Here is a 23,137-nt window from a genome sequence, read left to right as displayed (position 1 = left end):
TGTTTTGAAAATCCCCTAAGCACGGTAATTAACAAATATAAATAAATTATGTTTATTACGTGTACAGTAATTAGTTAGTATCCCACAAGCAGAATAAAGAATAATTTTAATCAAAATAGATATAGGCACTTAAAATAGCTTTTGATTATGTTTAAAAATAAAAGTAAATGTACATAACCATTTTTTATTGCCATCAATTGTTTCATATTATCCAATTATGTTCATATAGAATTAGAGATTAATATAATATTACCTATTATGATTTATATTTTAACTATACAAAAATAAGTTTTCATAGGTACAAGAGGTTACTTAAATACAAAAAATGTGTTCATGAAATTTTCCGAAATTAAATTTATTTTTATTGAATAAAATAAATTTCTAAGTTATAGTGTCTTAACTAGTAATTACACACGTGTTATTGAAAAATTGGTTAATTGATACTAATATGCATCATAAATATAATATTCTATAATTTATAAAACTGTTTAACCTATTTGTTAAACCTATTTATGTCCATCATGAATTAATCATATTTAAGTGAAATACTCAGATTTATTTTCTGACATTTTTGATTTCTCATTAAATTATAAATTTTTAATTGATTTTTTTAAATACATATCTAAAATAATTTATTTGAATGTATAATCACTGGAAAAATGTATTGAGTTATTGTGAATAATTCGCAATTATTTATAATTTATAAAATACACAATACACTATAATATATTATTGTAATGCGATTAGGTAAATATTAATAAATATTAAATTTTATGACGTAATAAAACTTATATTTTTGGAATAACTGAGAAATTCAAAACTAAGCATAGAACAAAAAAATACAGGACCACTGTTCACTGTAGAGACAGTATAAAGTATTGTCAAAACTGAAAAAAAAAAGTAGGCGAGCATAATTATAGTATTATAATGGCATGTTTTTCTGGTAACATGATTGCTTCCAATATCAATTGCCGAGAGGGTGAATAGGCTTGGTATAAATTCAACCGTGAAAAAATAACTGATGACAGTGTGTAAAGCATTACTCATTGAAACAAGAAAAAATTGATTATATGTGTATATATTATATATAAATATATAAGTATATTTATTCATGTACAAAACAAGTGTATACACGTTGAGGTAGGAGTAACGATGAAAGAGAGGAATGCAAATAAAACTATTTTATTACAATTGTTTTAGAGGGATGCTGGTTCCAGCTGGGGAAAAAACAATTTATTTCTTCATATAGGTGCTACATCATGGCTTTCGATCCCTCTAGCGATTTTGATTTCATTTTAAATATTCAGTTTTTATAATATCGATTTAGAGTTGGCCATAAATTGTTGTTGGCATTTGCAACGAAGGAATACGTCCAAACAATGCGTACATTTCGTGTATTATCAATTTTATCAATGAATGGAACCCTTGCATTCTGTGTTAAGGATGAAATTACAGTTTAATCTATAAGGTGTATATTAGAATTTTGCCAGAATATATATTAATTATAATACAAAATTAATATTATGAAATTTTTAGTATATTTGAATTCCTACTTAAGTTCTAATAATAATAATAATAGTATACATCGACAAGAATCGAATAAATAAATTACGAAACAATAACATTGATTATTATTTATTTGATGATGAAGAATTTCCATTATGGCAATTTATGACATTTATGTATTTTCATGAAATTAATATTTATATACAGCATAATATACTCCCCAATTGTTTTAAACTTTAATTAACAACATTGTCCTTGCACTCAAATCTTAGCAAATATTCTTTCAATTCCTTTTATACACTAAAAAAAAAACTATTAAATTACAGAAGTGTATGTAGGAATAACATTTAAGATTTCAAGATTAATCATGAAAAACTGAATATATTATACTTGCTGTTGGCCATATTATTATTGATGAAAAAATACAATGGTTACGACAATGGCTCATGTTATCCTTGCTAAAATTTTGTTTCTAAAGTGTAAAATAAAATATAAGTCTTCTAAATCGTCATAAAATATTTAGCTACATAATAATAATATACTTAGTATATTAATAATAATCTCATAAAAAAGTGGGTAAGTCGTGGATCGACATTCTGCTGTACAGTAGATTACAAGTTAGTTACTGTAACGGATGGAATTAAATTTGAATCCAATGATATTATATTATCTTAGATTTATAAAAAAATAAGTCACTCAAATGTTTTTAAAATTTTACCATGTCTAAGTAATATAAGTAAACAACCTGAATTTCAAGTTTTTACGAATGTTTTTAACTGAATTACAATAAAAAAAAACTCTCAAAATTAACATATGTAGCTCAAAAATAGCTAAAATTTTCCAACTCTAAACCGTAAGGAACGAATTCCAAAATACAATAAAAAAGATCTCTTGTCATTTTTCATTTGAAGCAATATTTCTGGTAAAAGATCGTCGTCCGTAATTATTTAATATTATAAAATCGTGAAATCGTACGTTTTTTCTCATTAAACCTTTTTTATTTTTAGTACCGTTTCAAAAATCTAAAAATGACCTTTCTAAAGTACCATAAATGTGCTCAAAAACATTACCTTTCAGGAAAGATGCTACCTACATTTGATACTTTTGAGTAAGTTTAGAGGGAGAAAATATGTTTACAGAGTAAAAAAGACAAAGAAATAAATATCATTGTAAAACGAAAACATTCCTCGATCCGCTCAGAATCTAAAATTAGACAGAAAAAAATCACATATTTTAAAACTAACTTACTTTTGACGTATATTTTCAATTTTGATATTTCATAATAAATATAATATAAGTCATTATTTGTCAAACGAGAAGGAAATGAGAGTGATAGATCATCCACATAACCCTCTTTCAGTACTAATATAATATAATAAATTACATATGATAAAATAGTGCATATTAAAAATCGGGTTGATTATTACTCTCTTTGGCCATGGCAAAATCATTTGACCGTCACTGATATAATTTAACCATAATATAAAAAGTCTACACTGGACAACAGTTACTGTATGTTACTGAAATCGTATTAAGCTCAAATATTATAACAGGAACTATTACTTAACGCGCTAAGAGCATTTGAAGATATAGTTACTCCCTAACTATAATACCATAAATAATATATTTTAAAATCAAACTAATAATATTTTAAAATAAGTAGATAACTCTTCAACTTGTAATTAATAATTAATTATAAAACATCTTTGTATGGAGCATTGGATCATTAGATCATATATCATTGGATTGATATTGACGTTCAATTCCGAATACAAAAAAAAAAAAATGTAAATTCAATACGAGGCACACGCGTAGGTATACTAAAATACTATACGTACAGTTCCTTTAATGTCAACATCCATAGACATACATACATACATACATAGTACATACATATATACATACAGTAAACACATTACCCTGATATGTGAACAAGGAATCATTAGAGAAAGAAATAGAGGATTCCAGCTGAGCGATGGAATTGAATTATATTATGAACGCACGTCAGCCGAGTCATAGGGTGATTTTGTAGAGATAGGGAGGAATAAGTCTAATAGAGTATGAAATCCGATAAATTCGTCGTTTTATATTCAACCGACGAATTGACATTGGGTAGAGTAGGGAGAAAAAGCCGCCCTTCTCGTGAAATCCTATCGGACAGTCAGTACCCAATGACATCTAAATTGACATTTCACATACGTAACAAACTGGTCTCTACTAGTACGATATGTAAATTTATATTGAAGTACGCTAAATGGCTAAATTCGATGTTCAAAAATCTCAATAAACTACATGAAATTGCAGCACTTACTGCTAGCGGATATAATAATAGGTTGATGCAATAGTTTCAAAATTATATTTTAATAAAAAAAATAATAAATTAGAGCTTGAATTATGAATAAAATAGATACTTGACGTGATGTTATTTAACTTTTTTATTTAATAAACCAATCTGAGTAAGGGAAGAAGTTTATTGTGTTCAAAAGGTTACCACCATGGAAAAGTTGAAAATTGCATTAAATCACAATCAATGATGGCTATCAGTGTTATAAATTATTACCATCAATAATATGTCAGACCAATTAAATATTGAAATATAAATAATTAAATATTATTAGCGTAGCACGATGAATCTACTGAATGCATTGGCACTATATACATTTTAAATAAATTTATGGTAAAACTTTCTACTTATATTACAATTAATATGTACAGTACAAGTATTTAAAATACGACCAGTGTTTGAATTTTCATTATAGATATTTTTTTCAAATACTGACTGATATAAATGTATCATTGGATTTTAAATTGCATATATGATTTTTCAAAGAACTGCGATTTATAATATTTATTAAACTAACAAAATATGTGTATATTTGAATAATAAATTCCATGATTCACGGAATTTTTACGTGCTAATACTAAATTAAGTATGCAATTGTAATATTATTATTCAAAAACATATCTGCATTAAATTATAAATGTTTCACGATAAATGGTATACATTTTTAATTTGTTGAAGTAGTTAGAAAAAAAAAAAATACGATTAAGTTGTTCATAAAATCATGATGATGAATAAAAAGCGTCTAATGAACCAATTATTAATATCATAACCGCTAACCAGGTTTACTTCTTTTATACAAGAATAAGAAATTACTATACTTCTTTTTATTTGTTATTTGAATATCATTTTAATCAACGCATGTGGACAAAGTTTACTAAAAATTATTATTTTTCTATATAGGATTAACATATTATCATTTACCTTTTATGAAAAAGTTTTAAACTAAAATTGAAAATTTATAACGAAAAATGTAAACATAAAAATTGATTTTTATATAATATTTTTAAATAATGTTATTTAATAAATATAAAATTGGAGTTATGTTTGAGCAAAAAAATATATATATTTATATATAAAAATGATATATCCAATAATTTCTGATACTTTCTTTATGATAACTCTTAACATACAGCAATTATCTTAAATATTATAGGTTAGTATGTTACATAATACTATCCTATATATTATAAACTCTCTGAGAGCAATATGTCTTCGTTGTTCTTCACATATTAGAATCTTTTTTTTTTTTTTAAACTATGGTGATTTAAATTAATTTTATACATTTGATCAGTCTATAAATTTAAAAACCATAAAATGCTCTAACATTCTTTCAAATTTTCAAATAGCTGTACCTAATCAAGCGAAAACTGATATAAGTAATTGAATATGATTGAAAAGTATTCAAGAACTTAATAATGATTTTTTTATTAAAGTTAACGTTATTGATAGAATGACAACTATAACAAAGTATTGCTTGTTAGAAAACTTAATCTATGAACTTTTTAACGTATTATGCACTGTAAGTATAATTTGAATATCTCGATGTATAATTTTATTAATAACTTCATTGTAACATACCTCGTTAGTGTTCCAGCGATGTCTTTGAACAGGAAAATTCTCAGCACGCGGCAAACTCTCTAAGTTATCTGGCAATTTAATTGGTTCCCCTTCTGAAAATGTAATTAAACGTTCATGGTATGATAAATACTTAATGTTTATAATCGTTTAATGAATGTATAATACATTAATTTATTATACAAAATAACTACTATTTACAATTTAATGACATTTTGAAAATATTTAAATCAAAATATTTATATAAACAAAATTATGTATAAAACCTAATTCAAAAAATTATATGAATATATTATTATTATAAAAAATAAAAAAACATGTACATTATAAGCTAATGAAAAATTCCAACAGTAATTATGATAACACTTCATTGTAAGTCCCTTTATAAGTTTTTTTATAAAAACTGATTAGTAATGCAAATTAAAGAAAAATACTTATTAATATTTTATCTAACTTCATATTTTAAATTAAGATTAAAAGTTAAAACTTTAAGCTTTTAAATATATCAGAATATAGCTTGATATACAATTCATTTTCTAAGGATAGGTAAAAAATTGATCCCGTCTTAGTGTTATTTACTTAAGAAATAGCGGAGTCCATAACATGTAACACAATTCTCATTAACCCATTATATTCATTATGAAATAATTAATTTGTTATAGGTTATTTAAATGATACTATTATATCATCAAATATCAATTTTTTTAACAAGTTTAATTATTTTGTGTTTTAGTTTTATATTTTTATACAAATAAATTTTTATTTTTAATAATTAAACATAGAGTTACCTATACAAATTTAATAGGTATAAAATTATATGAGTTTTGAGTTAAATATTTTAGGAATTGCATTGTTTAGAAATTAGTAGGTAATTAAGTGATTTGTAAGCTAATTTATATATAATACAAGGCGATTCTTTTATAAAACAACAATCATTATTTAAAAAAGTATTGACTTTTTCAAAATATTCTTTACATGGTTTCAAGTTGTTAAAAAATCAAAGTTTTTATTTAAAAATATTTTTTATCCTTTTCATTTTTTAAGTTTTTTACTTTTTTGAATGACAAAATAGTGTTTTACTTTCATGTTCCAAAGTAGAATATTTTTCTAAGTATTTTGATTCGTAAAAATCGAATTTAGGGCTAGTAGTTTATGAATTATAAGTATTTAAAGTTTAGATTGTCAGAGTGGAGTGGTAAGGGGTTACCCAGCAAAATGTTTGTCCACTACTCCGCTTGTCTAAACTTTAAATACTTATAATTCATAAACTACTCGTCCTAAATTCGATTTTTATGAATCAAAATACTTAGAAAAATATTCTGCTTTGTAATATGAAATTAAAACTATATGTTGTCATTCAAAAAAGTAAAAACTTAAAAAATGATAAGGATAAAAATATTTAAAAAATATAATTTTTTAATAAAAACGTTGGTTTTTTAACAACTTGAAACTATGTAAAAAAATGTTTTGAAAAAGTCAATGCTTTTTTAAATATTGAGTGTTGTTTGATAAAAGAATCACCCTGTATATATATATATCGCACAGTATGGACATATTTGAAGTTATTTTATTCTTTTTTTCATTATGTTGTACTTTGGTTTAATCAGTTTAAATGTTTACGTCTTAGTCAATAACTACATAATCTCTACGCAAATGTAAAATAAAATAAAATACTAAACATGAGTGTTTTTAAAGTAAATGCATCATGAAACATATTTTTTTAAATAAAGTATTAAAGTTATAACTGTGTAATAAAACACAAAAGGTGTAAAATGTTATAACACACAAATAAAATTAACTACTGTACTTAAATATCACTATTGTTATATACATTATAAATTCAAGTTTCCGAATTCGATATTTAAATATATATATTATAGAATATGACACTTCATAAAATATTTGTTATTATTAGCAAAGGTTAGCTTTAGTCTCGGCAGCATACAATTTATAAAATATTTTTAGGTAGATGAATTATTATTATTGATGAAATGATAACCGTATAACAAGCATAATATTAAATTAAAAATATTATGCAACATATGAGAATTATGAATATAAACAAAAAATATTGAGTGATAATATCTGTGATTTTTAGATAAACCAAAAATGTGCTGCTCATGTCATTTAAATAAATATTCTAATAAAATATAGTAATGAAATGGTAGTGCCTTGAATTATTATCTTAAATAGTGAGACCAAAAAACTGAACTAGACTTTATTAGAGAATTAAGTTACTGTAAAGTTGGTTATCAACCAATTCACAGTTCAGGTTGTAAAAATAAATAGTTACACTAAATCCTTCAACACGATTTTATCAATTATATTAAATAAATGTTTGACAAACAGATTAAAAACGATTCAATTACTCATAAGATATACCAGATTGTAACAGAAATACTTGATAAATAAAAAATATATATACAAGTTGAATGTTTGAAAAAATAATCTAAGATTTAATTATACCTTAAAATTACCAAAAATAATATTTTGAAAAAATTAACTAACAACTATAAAAATAAACTATTTGACTTAAATGCTTTTAACTTTATAATTTTTTTTAAATATGAAAATTTACTGTTTTGAATTTATCTAAAAGAAAATAATAAAAAATATTATGACTTACATACTTGTAGTGTACGTATCTATTCAAAAAAAAAAAATTAATTATGTAAATATTGATTAGAACAAAAGTTATTTACGTTTCAAGTCTTTCTGTTAAACAATTAGTACAAATATGATATGCAATTACCATTTAAGAGGACCACGAAGATCGTGCGCGTAAATGCGTTGTCTCAGTCTCACTAACGCATATCAAAATGTATGTCCAACAGCTATAATTTTGTGTTTTAAACTTAAATATTAGAATGTACGGAACTATTATCAATCTTGAACTGAATGACATATCGGGGTTCTCTCGTTGGTAGGTTATACAATATTTTAATATTTAAGAGGGTTATGAGTATGTAAAATATTGATATTTTAAAATTCCTATAATTTAATTGAAAATTAAATATCATAAAAATACAATTGAGATAACACAGATAACGTACTTAAATTTAAGTTTGATTATAGGTTGATTCACTATCTATAGTGTACATTTATTATATTAACTAAATTGGAGCTACATGACGAATATTTTGGCATACGTTAGTAAAACAAATTCAGCATAATACGCTAATACGGCGTCTTATCAGTGGTGGTAGGTAGTGGTGCCTGGCAAATTCTACAAGATGACGATCACCAAATATGCTCCCTTCAAATTCGTTTCAACGCCCTATGCCTTCCTAATTTAAACAAAATGTAGGAGCCTTTTTTATTTTTGTCAACCTAGTAATATAATGATTAATGACTATTATTTTATAGTCTTCCTATATATTATTTTGTGGAAAAATAAGTATAAAAACCAAAAACAATTAATTTGGTACCTAGCGTTTGTTTGTTGCCTATAAAAAAAAAATAAACTAGTCCGAGTATTTGAGTTGAATTTAAAAGTTAGAATAATTCAAGATAATTTTTATTCTAAGTGTTTTTTCTGTCTTAATATTTACAATTTTAAAATGCTATAATATAACGTGCTTCAAACTCAAAACGCAAAAAACCTTGAAGGGTACCCTAAATAATATTCCTGCATTTAAATTTAATTATATGGCAAAATATAATAATATTTAAAACAATGGAATAAAACAGATTCTTCTGGACATTAAATGCGCTATGTGTTAGTCAGGTGTCAGAATATTTTAAATACATGCAGGTATAACGTCATCTTAATAAATCTAAAAAAAATAAATCATAATATTGTAAACGATGGATTTTAATTTAAAAAAAATATTTAAAAAGCGAGAAAGTGGATATTGCTCTGCTGTACAGTTGGTTACAAGTTAGTTATTGTAATCGATGGAATTAAATTTGAATACAATAATATTATATAATTGTATACGAAAAACGAGTCTGAGCGGAGAAAGTTTATTGGTCTAGGAAATATTATAGATTGTTATTACTTATTATTAATATTTATTAAAATATTTGACTTTCCGGTGGACATTTTTTTTTTTTTTTTTTGATAAAGGTAGATAAACTTATAAAGAATCTTGAATTAAATTTTCAAATCTTAGATTCAAATAGAAAATTTTTATGAATTTCTAGCTTAAAATATTTTGCGAATTTTGTCAAAATTCAAACTTTTAATGTTTATAAAAATGTGACTATGAATTTCTTTTATTTTTCAACTGCTAGTGTAACAGTATGTTAGGAACCTTGTATTAGATTGTCAAGCTTTTCTAACTAACAAATAAATTTTTATCGTTATTAATTTAAAAAAAAACTAATAATGATCAAAAATTGCATATGACTATAAATAGTTCAACTTAATTCGACATTTTTTGAAAATTAAACGATGGGTAGAATAAACTTATATAAACATTTGGTAAAAATTTCATATATCTATGATCATTTTTTTTTAAAGTTACATCAAAAACCAAAATAGATTTTGTCGAAAACTGATTGTGTGTAAAGTTTTCCGTTTTTCCCTTAATTTTTAGTTTGTTTATTCCGATTATTTAGAAAATAGAAAATATAATTTTTTACTTTTGACCCTCAAAGTACTATCTAGATTCACTTTCTGATCTAACAAGGTACTAAAGTCGAAAATTGAAGTATTTTTATTGCTCCAAAACGTGATGATAGACACATAAAAAAAAAACACACTCATCATGGTAAAATCAATACATTCCTTGTTCCACTCAGAATCTATAACACTTCTTTGTTTCAGACTTTAAATTAAAAGTTATCATTATCAAATTTAGTATCAAATCAAAATGTATGCATACAATATAAACCAATATAATATTATAATTATTACTTATTATTTCTAAATAATATCAACCCAAACATAAAATATGAATGTAATATTTTTAGATATAAAAACAGTAGTTTAAATTGTATTTAATTTAAAAAAATCCTATTTTACGTACTTATTGTCTTATATATTTAAATATTTTACATAAAAGTATCCAAATTAATCACGTCAGTAAAATTACTAATCTTGTAGAGAGTTACTTAATACTTATATTTGCTAATAAATACCTTTGACATAATAAGCTTTTTTATATTATTAATTACAATATAAATTTAGATATTTATTTAATCATTTTTATATAACAGTATAGTAAATACACGTTAGGTTATGATGTTTGTTTTTTAATATGATTTTCATAATAATAATTATAATTAGTTACATATTAGTTTTTGCATTTTTTTACCTCAATATATAGAACATTAAAATCTATGCACATAGCACATCAATAAACATAGCCATAAAGGCTTAATATTTTAAACAAAATTATACCTACGTATTTTTTCATACTTTGTATCCAACACCACCCCTCCCTCCCCTTAAAAAAAAAAATAGAAACATTTTTCTTCTAAGTACATCTAATGTTTGTCATAATAACACAGAACGATCGATGCAGTTTCGAATACCCATTTTTCATTAAATTTGTACACATTTTCCATGACAATATTTATAAGGGTGTTACCAATATATATCTGATTTTTATCTAAATTGCAATGTCGGTTAATAAATCGCAGTGTGAAAAATAAGCCAGATATCTAAATCATGGTCTGTATTTGACAGTTTACGAATTGCATTTGTAAATAACATCATGGTCGATTATATTTTTAATGTTAACCCCGAAGGGGCTTAATATGTTTTATTATTCACATTTTTTTTAATTTTGCACCATAAACGAATCTAAAAACTATGTACACCTCACTACTTCCAAAGAAATTTAAATTGCATTATAGATTTTAATTACGATTTCATTTGATTATAAATACTTTTAAATATAGCTATCTGTTATTTCATATGCATTTTTAATTTAAATTAAAATGTAAACCTAATAATGTTTATTATTACTAGAATGACAATAGCTTATGGATTTAAATTTAAAATATATTTAAGTTCTTTATAATACATAAATGTCTAGAAAAAAAATCTATACAAGTGCAATATGAAATATGTTTCAAATCAGTATGCATTTTTGTTTGAAAGATTATTGAATTTTATCCCGTGATTATGCAAGACTGACTATTTTGTTGTGTATTTCTTAAATACTCTTATGATACACTCTTAGAATTTTTGTATTAAAAAAAAATGAATATTTTACTTTGATTTAATGGAATGTGATTGTTAGCGTGGGCATGCGTTTGCAGATGTATTCTCGTGTGGTGTTGTTGACTGTACAGTGTGACCGTTTCACCTGTGCAATATTCGGCAGTGAACGTTTCATGATGACTGGACATTTTTTTTACCTGCAAATAAAAATAAAATTATAATATCGAAAACGTGTTCTTATGAATAATAAACGTACATTGTGGATATTAATTTACAATTAAATGAGACCAAATAAGTGTTTTATTATTAAGTATAGGTATATATTATGACACGAATTTTCACTATTTTTCGTAATAGTACCTACCACCAAATGTGCTCAATGCACCCAGGGCCGGATTGGTTAGGCGAGCTATCGAGAAAATCTTGGTGGGCCTGGGCCGCTCAAAAAAAATGTCAATCGTAAGTGTTTGGGAAATTATTTCATAACACAAATTTAAATACATTAATATAACTCTGTGCGCTACGTCAAATCTAGATCAATTTATACATTTTTATTTGAAAAGATCCCTTTTAGGGCCGGTTAAAAAACTAAAACTCGGTGGGCCGATACCTTGTCTATCCGGCACTGAATGCACCAATTATTACCAGGCTACCAACTTCAAAGGATTACCAGAATTCAAGTCACTCTCAAAAAACCTGTTGCAAAAGTCCAATTAGCCTATATTTCTGATTCTTAAACTAAACGCGAATAATACGCAGAAGCTACAAACGAACGAAATCCGCACATAGTATGCTTCTCTTATCCTTTTTTACAATTTAATTTAAATTTTAATTAATTTATCAGTCCTCCAATTTCCATTTTTTCTGCACAGATTTGAAAGCATCTATAGAAAAAAGTATTATAATCCCTCTTTAACTATTTTTGTTTGAATCTCCACCATTATAATCTTACTCATAATTCAATATAGTGAAATATTGACTATTATAATTAATTGATTAATTAATCTTTTGTTGTATTATGCATTCGAATAATCGTATAGTTATTTAAATCACCTGTAGTAAATTCTGATTAGGAGTTTTGGTTTTATTTTAATAGGCATCAAAGCATTTTGATAATATAGTGTCCAAATGGCAAATATTAACTAAACATCTATGTGCTATATGTATTGTGTTAAAAATCATTATTTTATTTTATTGATAAATCATGTGCCACATATGTTTCTCATGTATCTAGAGTATATATTATTCAACAAAACACAACATAAATCATTAAATTTGATATTTTTATCAAACTGTTGGTCAAATAATAAATTTCCGTGCAGAGCAATTTATAAATTGTATTTTAAACAAATTGACAACACTATACTAGCAACAGTAGGTATAGTGTACATTAGTGGTATAATACTATGATATATCGTTTACAATATTTGCATACTTATTCACACATGTATAATATGTATATAGTACATTGTATACCAAACATAAAGTGAAAATGTATTTCTTTCGTACAGATATTTTGCTATAAACATTGAATTTACTTGGCACGTCTCGTCTTTGTCTTGGCCAAAATGTTTTGTGGTCGACATTGTGTCTCCGTAGCTTACATGAATATTCTTTTGTGAATACCCCTCATACATTCATAATGTTATATTGAAAGTATATAATACATAGGTAGGTATACATGCATTTGTTGAATAAATAATAACAAATCAATTATTAAAAAATCTATATTTGAATAGGTACCTAGCTTAGTTACATATAAATTTAAGAAGAATACATTTAAATGTCACACATATGAATATATGTATGTGTGTGTGTAATATATAATACCTAACCAATTGCACAATATTCACCATTTACACAAATGTATTAATTGTATTGTATCTAACTACTAACAACTATAAGCAACCAATGTAAATAAATCATTATCTGTGTTCCCCTTTATATTATATATACACATAATATTCCACCGAACATCACTGTTGAAAATTATTAAAAAGCTATTTTAGTGAGGACACAAAATATTATATATACCGTTTACAATCATTACTATTATTAAGGTAGAAATTTTAATGTACATATTTCAAGAAGAATGGGTTAACAAAAATGAATCTGTGCATGTTCCTACATGAAATAAGTATCATAGGTGATAGTGCATGATAATAATTGTTATAATTTTTTTTCGAATTATTGTGTAACATAGTAAAGAAACTGAAACTAACATGGTAGTTCCCATGTATTACACTTAATCAAAGGCATCCACAGTGGGGGGGGGGGGCTTACGGGATAAAGCACCTTCCATTGCTCATATTATTGTTTTTATATTTAACTCGAGTTAATATAGTTTCTTAAATCGTGTGTTTATCTATTTATTGCAAACAGTGCAAACCATATTGTCCTAAACTGGCTAAACTCCTAAGGTTCATAGATAATATTTTTATACATAGTTAGTAGTCATTATTAAAGATGCTATATTTAGCCATGCTATGCAGTCCATATAAATCTATAATCTATGATAACAATTGAAATGATGTTAGCAACACTATCCGTCTATCCGAGCATCGTTATTCTGATGCCCGAGTTAACCTGTTAAACCTTTTTTTTTCATGGTACGAGGACTGCTTTCGCATTACTCCGGCTACCATCGTTTATAATGTTAAAGAAAGTTCAATACATACAATATATAACAATATTCAACATAGTACACATAATACATAGGTTATGAATTTAACGGGTGTTGACAGTTGGTAATTATTTATTTTCAAGCCCTCCCCCACTGAAAAATCATGCGTACACTACTACACTTAATGGAAGCTTCTTTAGCTTTAAAAAATTTAAAACTAATTATACAAGTATAGTATGTTATATGAAATTTATATAAAATTATAATCATTAATTTTGGTCATGAACTCGTTATTTTCTTCTATTATACTTAAAAATGTTAACTTGATTATGCGAATTTGTTTGCCTTTACGTATATGGACCATATCCATGAAGAAATGTGTAATTTTAAAATTATAATTACTTATAATATATTAAAAATACCTAATAATAAATTTATTATTATTTTATTATATAAGTATGTAAATTTTAAGTTCTGGTTGTACTGGATTCAGTATAAAATCAAGGCGGACTATATTGGTATAATGCGGACAAAGTAGGACCATTAATACCTTACTATACCACAAATAGTGACCCTGCTACAAAATATTCATATAGTTAACATTACTACGCTTTAAAATGAGAATATCAACATAGGTACTGTGACACTGAACAGTAAAGTATTTAATGCGTAACTTTATATTATATACTTATTAATTATTATAGCATTATTCTTGAATTCAGAGTTTGATTAAATTCCATCAATTAAAGTAACTCTTAAATCTGAAATATCTATACAGTTAATATTCTGAAGAAAATTACATTGCTGAAGATTAAACTAAATGTTTTTGTGCAATAATAATTTCTTTATTTTATTTCAGTTTTCAAATCATATTAATATTTATAAAAACATTATCCCATGTGTTCTAAATATTTGTAAATATAATTATACGATACGTCTGTTATTCAAATACTTAGAAAAATCTATAAATACATCGTTGAAATAATTTTTGTATTATGTATTCGTATACATTTCTTGCATGGAAATTAGATTTAATAAAACTCAGAAATTCTTTAAAGTCTAGATTGTTCAAGTTTATTAGGTACTAAAAGAACTGTCAACGTAGTTTCTGTATATTGAAATGCAATTATCAAAGCTTTGTTGTTTTTTCCTTCATAAAATCGATTTTTCAGTTTTGTAACGTTACAGGTCTTCCACGCTAACCTCATTTAGTCAGGTTTTTTAATAATAAAATATTTTTAATTGTTTTTCTCAAATATTTTAGTATATTTTTCTACATGCATTTATCAAAATAATTTTTATTCAGCTTTTTAATGGTAATTTATAACTTATAAGTAATCAAAGAAAATAATAATTTATTTTATTGTGATTAATTTATGCTCCACTAACATATTTTTAGTTTGGCTTCACCAAAGTATATATTTTATGACTGCATATTATTTTAATTTAAAAGTAATCTATATATTTTTAATGGATTTTTTATTTTATTAAAATATTTTTAACGAAAATAGTTAAATCATTTTACATTTACACAGAAATATTCATTGGAGTAGTTACCTATGTTTTTCATTCTTTTTTTTCAGAAAAATAAAGGTAGCTTATGATATTATTGATTTTGGGATCTATACTTACAAATTACCATCACTTTTAACGATTATCTGTCAATTATTTAAGTAATTAACATTTTTACATAGAATATGTACTTTAATATGACAACTAATTAGTTGATCTCATACAAATATTTTTAATCATTGACCATTGTAATACATTTGGATATAGAAGCATATTAATTATTATTATATATATATCAATTATTATTATATATATCATTATTTCAATCATAAACATTTAATAAGCCATATAATTTTTATAGTACATAATGAGGTTGATTTATGGTTCATGTTTCATGTAGGTACTTTGTCGAAAATAAAATGTCCAAAGACAATAAAATAAATTCAAACTTAAATAATTAAAAAGAACAATCGATATGCTACATCGCTGCCAAGAGAAACATCGTAAAGTTAATAATTGACAATAGTTTATTGATTAATAGTAGTATAAAATAGATAATTCAGTTTAAGAAGAATGAATTTAATCAACTATTTGTGGAGGGTGTTTCATCAAGCATGATGTTCACTTGCATTTTTTTTACAACAATTTTTTTTAAATACAAATATGTAGGTACCTATTTACTATTTATATTCTATAGGTATTATGTAATTTAAAAAATAATTTCACAACAACCTAATCAATAATATTTTTAATCACAGTTGAAACGATTTAACTATTGAAAAAAACATTTTTAATTTCACAGTTTCATATTTAAATTCATTTATAATATCCATATTTTTTTTTCCAAAACATTATTTTCATTCAATTATTATCTACATCCATTTAAAAAAATAATATACTTGATACTGATATTAATTATCATAAGTATAGGTAGGTACCTATTATATATAACCGTATATAAAGATATTTTTTTTATTTTGATTAACGTGAACCACGAATGTAATCAAGTACATTAAAAAAAATATCGAAAACTGCATAAAAACATGCATATTCTATTACATGTACTCGTACTTCAAAATTGGTACACCAAATCAACATTATATAGTAATTATTTTATATAAATAATAGTACGAATACTATTTACCAGTAATTTTTTGGTTTGACAAAAACTGATGTCGGTAACACCTAAGAAACACGAAAAAGTTTGGTCAAACCTCAATAATTTATTTTTGTATTTTGGACTTTTACAAATGAGCTTTGATAAATTTTAGGATAGTATAATCATGAACAGTATTGGTAAAAGTCTGAATTTTTTTTTTCAACCATATGAAATTTTCTGCCTTGCCACCTTTTATATTCTTATAGTCACATATATTACTATATTGTGTCTATGTTAATAAAAAAATAAAATTGTTACTTAACACTTTGCCTGCTATGTGGCAGACGGTGGTAATTTGTTATTTTAAAATTGTATACTTTTGCGAACGCCGTCGGCCACAGTTGATCATTACTACTATGCTACATGACCGCCGGCGGCCATAACTGAATATGATTTTATTTTATCGAATTATCCATGGCATTACAATAATGCATCAAAAAAAAAGTGTCGTGGTGTAGTGGAAATCATTACAAATTGTTTGATGTACTAAATATATTTTTAAATTTTTTTATACTTATAAATTATTTTAAAATACATAGGTACCATAACTATAATATACAATCTTGGAATAACACAGAAAAATATACTTGGCGTACGATGATGATATGTCGTGTGACCACTGGCAGTCAAAGTGTTTGCAGTCAAATTTATAACTATATTAGGTAGGTACCTACTTCATTAGCTAATGTCTAATACTATAGTATCGATGTAAATGACAGTCCAGCAATGTGTATTACAACTTAAGTTGTCACAGTTATCAGTTAAATTGTATACCTCAATCTATATTTAAAACAAATATACTTTTTAAACTATTAAAGGAGTGTGCTACATGTAACGATATCAATGTTTAATTTTTTTCAAATAAAATCATGATTCTTTTGAACATTTCTATGTTTCTAATTCGAAATTTAAACTAGTAGTTTTGAGATACTTTTTACTTGGTGTACTAAACATTATAAGTCTATTTATGAAAGATATGATTTAGAGCACCAAGCCACCAAATATATGATAATGAAAGATATGGGGCTATGGTGACTTGAAAATTTTAATTCTCAATATTATTTTTATACAACAAATTCTTGATCCGATGTAACATATTATATTTTCTATTCTTAAGGACTATTATCCTTAAGAGGACGCTACACACATATTTTTTGTCGTCTCCGTCTTGTAAGTGTATAACAACCAAATTTACACATAGCAGATCATGTTTAGTTCTGTTTATTTAAAAATTTGAGTAAATTGACCTATTATGAAACTTGATGGTAAAAACATTATCTTTGTTGTATAAGTGGTTTTTTACAATACCTAACTTAGTTTTTAAGTGAGTTATGACTTTATGAGCATTTTTAATTTACACATTTTTTATATACGCATAATATTTACTACAAAATTGAACTATCGTAAAAAAAACCCATATACAAAGATAGATAATATTTTTAACATCAAGTTTCATAATAAGTCGATTCATTCTGATGATTTTTAAACTAACGGAGCTAAACGTGATCTGCTGAACGTTAATTTGTTATGTTATGCACTTGTAAGACGAAGACAACAAATGGTTGTATAGCTTCCACTTAACATATAATTTTACCTAATTTAGAAACTAATGTTTCAAATTTTGATTATGATACATTCGGATACAATCAAATTTTTAAAACAGTTATCTCTCTAAAAATAATTTTACAAAATAGAATTTTGAATTTGGATTCTTTTTGTTGAAGCGGTAAAACATAAAAAACTTAAACTATTTTCCTATTTTCCATAGAAAAAATATACTTTAAAGTTCCATAAATCAATGTTTAAATAAATAAATTATAATTTATAAGAGAAAATAGTGTTGAACATCCTTGGAGAACGTGAATATGTATATAGAATGATGAATATTTTCGATTTTGAATAATTGAATACCAATTTCAACAAACAAAGTAAGTCAAAGAATATGTATGTTTTTGTGAGATTTTCAATGTTTTTCTTTGCTTACCCGCGTGATTCATATTATTTAGAATAAATAAACCTTTATTTATAATACATAACTTTATCGTATATCATGAACTTAATAAGTTAAATATTAGGTATTCCTTTTTTTCCAGTGGTAAGATAATGACAAAAATTATTTATATAATTAATTACGTAATTGTGATAATATTATATGATACCATGTGCATAGTATTTAGGTAATAATTTCTTACATTTACAACTTACATAGAATTGTTAGTAGATACCTATAGGTACTTACGTTAATACAATATTTCAAATATTTGCTTGTATTTTTAGTTAAAAAATGAAGATTTAATTCAATATTTTAGTAAAAATACATAAAACATAAAATCTTATTTTGTCATAATTTATACTGATATTCGATTAAAAAGAACTTAAAAATAGTTTACCTAAACAACCTTGTTAAACAACATTTTCAAAAGTAATACGCACGCGTTAGATGTTTTAAATAAGTATATAAATATAACCTTGTAGTCGATAGGTACTTGCAGAGATAATACGCAGAGGAGTTGTATTATCTAAAAAATCTTTAAATCCATAGGATATTTGAAAATATTTAATTTTTAATTAATCTACACTAAAATATTTTTACTTATTGATTGATTATAATAACTCATTGTCTGTTTGTAATGCTGGATTACAAATTATTTTTATTAATAATAATTATAGAATCGATATTGAAGGAAAGATAAAAATAATATAAAATGTTTATATAAACATATATATAATATTTAAGTTAATGTATTAGGTATTATCTATATATATATATATGTATAATATGTATTATATAGAAGTACCTACTTCCTAAATCCGAGAATTTTTTAATCAATTATTATGCACATAATCATTAGTCTTTTTTCATATAATTTCACTATGAAACGCTATTTTGATCATAATTCACACGGGTATAAACTTTTACGTGGGTGTCTATTTATATGTTTGTTTAAAAGTTGTTTCATGTATGTACCTAAATAAATTATTTGAAATACGAAAAGATTTATAAATGAAACGAATATTATTTAATAATTAATACTCTATAAACCATGTTTAATTTTATTTGATGAATGTTCTAGGCATACCTATACGATAAAAATACAATACACCGTTTTGATAAATGGTAGATAACTTACCGAAAAACCTAGTCCAAAAGCATACATTATACTCGTACAAATCATTCAAGTTAAAAGTTTAGTATCATACAATACCATATATGTATATTTATGTTATACATTTATAATACTTGGTATTAGAAATACTAACGAATAAATAAAAATAATAATTAATGAATAATAAAAGCTGTTATTTCATTTTATTTCAATTCCCAACTATACGAGCATTATTACGACACGCTGTTAGCACTGCGTTTCACAAAAATTAAATAATAAAAAATATTGCGAATTATTTAATTCATCTTGAAATTGCATACGATATTAAATTTCTCGTTTCTCGGCTACAATTAATAATATAACATTTCAATATTCATTATCACATACAATTGTATACAGTTCGTAGAGCATTAGATTAAGTATTACCAGTTATGAATATAATAATAATATATTACATTTAAGGAGCACACATTTAAGGTAAGAAAACTTATTCTTTTTTATGTATTCCATTATTGTTCTAAAATAATATCTATTTCAATGTTTTCAAAAAATACAATAAATATCTAACTATATACGTACCGTCAGTAAAAAATGACAGTCGTCTAGATTATTTCACGTGAGCCCACCGTCGTATTATAGCTGCGTTTCTTCTATCAAAAATACATTGCGAGATCGGTGGAAAAAAATCAATTTCCAAAAAGACGGCCAATCAAATTAAAACGACGGAAAAGCATTGCGACACACGAGTTTGTCGGACGGCGCAGCGTGACCGACTGGCGTGCGGTCGACACACTGAGTAGCCTTTGGCATAAAACGGTTCTCATCGGTCGGTCTCTGTCGACGGCGGTGGCGGCGGTGGTAGATTTGGCGGCGACGGCGGCGCTGTGGCGGTGGTGGCGGTCGCGCCCGCACGCCCCTGACACGGTCGCCCGCGCACGCACAACTACAACTCTTAAGCACACCCGGCGGTGCCGTAAAGAATCTCTTCGGTGTATATCATTTTTATAACAGACACACCGCAAAAGGTGTATCGAGTATCTTTGCTTGTGTTGTGTGTGTGTGTATGTGTGTAAAACATATACAAAATTCATACATTTTTTTAGAGGTTTTTAGGCATAGGAACAAACATACATGTAAAAATAAATCATTTCTACTTTCTTAAAAATTGTTTCATTTGAGTTGACAAATTGCCTACAGGCGCAAATGTAGTGTGGCCTTTTTCACGAAAATAAAAATTGATATTTTCTTTAAAACTACAGGTTTTAGGCACGTGCACAGGATTTCGTAATGGTGGTGGTGGGGGGGGGAAGCCGGGGAGAGGTGTTTTGAAAAAAAAATTTATAAAATAGATACATTATTAATTAGCAAATATTATTTTAACATTTTTTTTTTTTTTTAACTGCCTATGGCATCTTTATTTAAACGACCAAAAGTCTTTATAAATATAATACATTGTGGGTGAATACAGTATAACAATATTAATACATAAGTAGTATTATACAATAATAATAATTACTTATATATACATATATATTATACAAGAACATGTTTGGGGTTGTACCTCCAATGAGATAGCCCATTTTCTTAGCCTAAGTTAATTAAACTAAGTCGTATGGCTTCAGGCGTTTGAGGCGCCTAATGTGTTGCGAGTTGTGAAGAAGTTGTTTAGCAGTTGCATTTGGGTGCAAGTGTGCAACTCAAGTTTTTTCACATGTTTGTTGGCAACATTTTTAATTTCGTCCTCTATGGATGGTATATTCAAGTCTCGATGGATGATTTCATTCCTGTCGAACCGGTATGCTGCGACAATGGTACGAAGGGAAATATTCTGACAGCGTTGAATGACTTCGATGTTGGATTTGCTGGCACAGCCCCACAGTTGTATGCCATAAGTCTAGATCGGTTTGATAATAGCTACATATAGAAGCCGTTTGTTTACCAGGTCTAGTGTGGAATGTCTACCGCGACTAGCCAGTATAGCTTGCGCATTTTTTCTTTTATTTGCATTTTTTTCTGTCGGACATGATGTTTCCAATTAAGGCGAGAATCAAGGTGCATACCCAAGTATTTGGCTGAATCTTTTTGTGGGAATTATAACATATATATATTATATATACTTATTATTTGTATGTACCTATATTAAAAGTGTTTTTTAATAATATTGTAAAATACAAATCATTTTTTAAATAAATTTATACGACGAGACACAGAAAAGAATTGATTCAGTGCTTGATTTATGTCCACGTTTATATCACGATGTAAATTCTATGAAGTCAGTCCATTTAAGCGATCTTCACCCATTGTTGATCGTAGTTAAGTTTTCAACCGACGTAATGTTTAAAATGACCTTTCATTAGTCTTTGTATTTACAAGTGAATCTGATATTACACGTAACATTTTATGAACATTTGGAAATGCATCTGCATTACAAATATCGAAAGCATCAAAGGCGTTTCCAATATTTTTATCGACTAGTCGTCGTCACCAAATTTCTACCCCCCTTATCCAAATTTCTAGGGAATCGTCATGTAAAATTGAACTGTAGGTTTAAAACAACGTTTTATAAGCAACTTTAAAAAAATTTAGTTTCAATAAAAAAAGACATGAGAAGTTGGACAAAATATCTCGATGTTTGATCCTGAAAACGAGTGATAAATAAATCATGATATGGTATGTAAATGATAATTTTATAATAATCTGCTACGGAGTCTGTTATAATATTAGAATGGTTAGTTTGACGTGATGCAAGTCTTGGTTTTGTCACAGGTATATTGTACTTCTTACGGGCGGGACACTTTTCGGCCATTCTGAAATTACCGTTTTCGGCCAGCACACTATTTTGGTCACCAATGAAATATTATTTTCACGTTTCATTTTTTTTTAAACTACCAAAACACTACTTTTTTAATAGACTGTATAAATTAATAATATATATGAAAAAAAATTAATATATTGATTATATATCAATAAGATCCAATTATTTTGCATGTCTAAGTACTTTATTGATTTATACGGCAGCAGACGCAAAGATACATATATGTACACGATATAAACACATTGAAATATAATTGAACAATGATATCGATCGACTAGATATCGACAAGAATAAAATACCTATAATACAATATAATAAAGATAAAACTAATAATAATAATAATAATAATAAGACATCTAAAATTATTGTATACGATTATGC

At 25.7% G+C, this 23,137-nt stretch overlaps 1 protein-coding gene across 4 annotated transcripts in view; it reads right to left on the bottom strand.

Annotated features, from left to right (window-relative positions):
• Positions 1-20,720, bottom strand: part of Camta (Calmodulin-binding transcription activator) — a 119,934-nt gene extending 99,214 nt beyond the window's left edge. For all 4 annotated transcript variants that reach the window (XM_089216232.1, XM_089216231.1, XM_089216230.1 and 1 more), the window contains exons 1-3: positions 20,521-20,720; positions 11,593-11,737; positions 5,429-5,520 (exon numbers count right to left, since the gene is read on the bottom strand). In XM_089216232.1, coding sequence (XP_089072358.1) covers positions 5,429-5,520; positions 11,593-11,728 — 228 coding nt within the window. In that variant the 5' untranslated portion in view covers positions 11,729-11,737; positions 20,521-20,720. The remainder of the gene's footprint in view (positions 1-5,428; positions 5,521-11,592; positions 11,738-20,520) is intronic.
• Between the last annotated feature and the right edge of the window lie 2,417 nt (positions 20,721-23,137).

Source organism: Diuraphis noxia, unplaced genomic scaffold, assembly GCF_037042655.1.
Source record: "Diuraphis noxia isolate RWA-SAM2 unplaced genomic scaffold, SU_Dnox_SAM2 contig0001, whole genome shotgun sequence".
Taxonomy (NCBI): Eukaryota; Metazoa; Arthropoda; class Insecta; order Hemiptera; family Aphididae; genus Diuraphis; species Diuraphis noxia.
The sequence above is the reverse complement of the archived record's forward strand: the minus strand, read 5'-3'. Positions and strand labels throughout refer to the sequence as shown.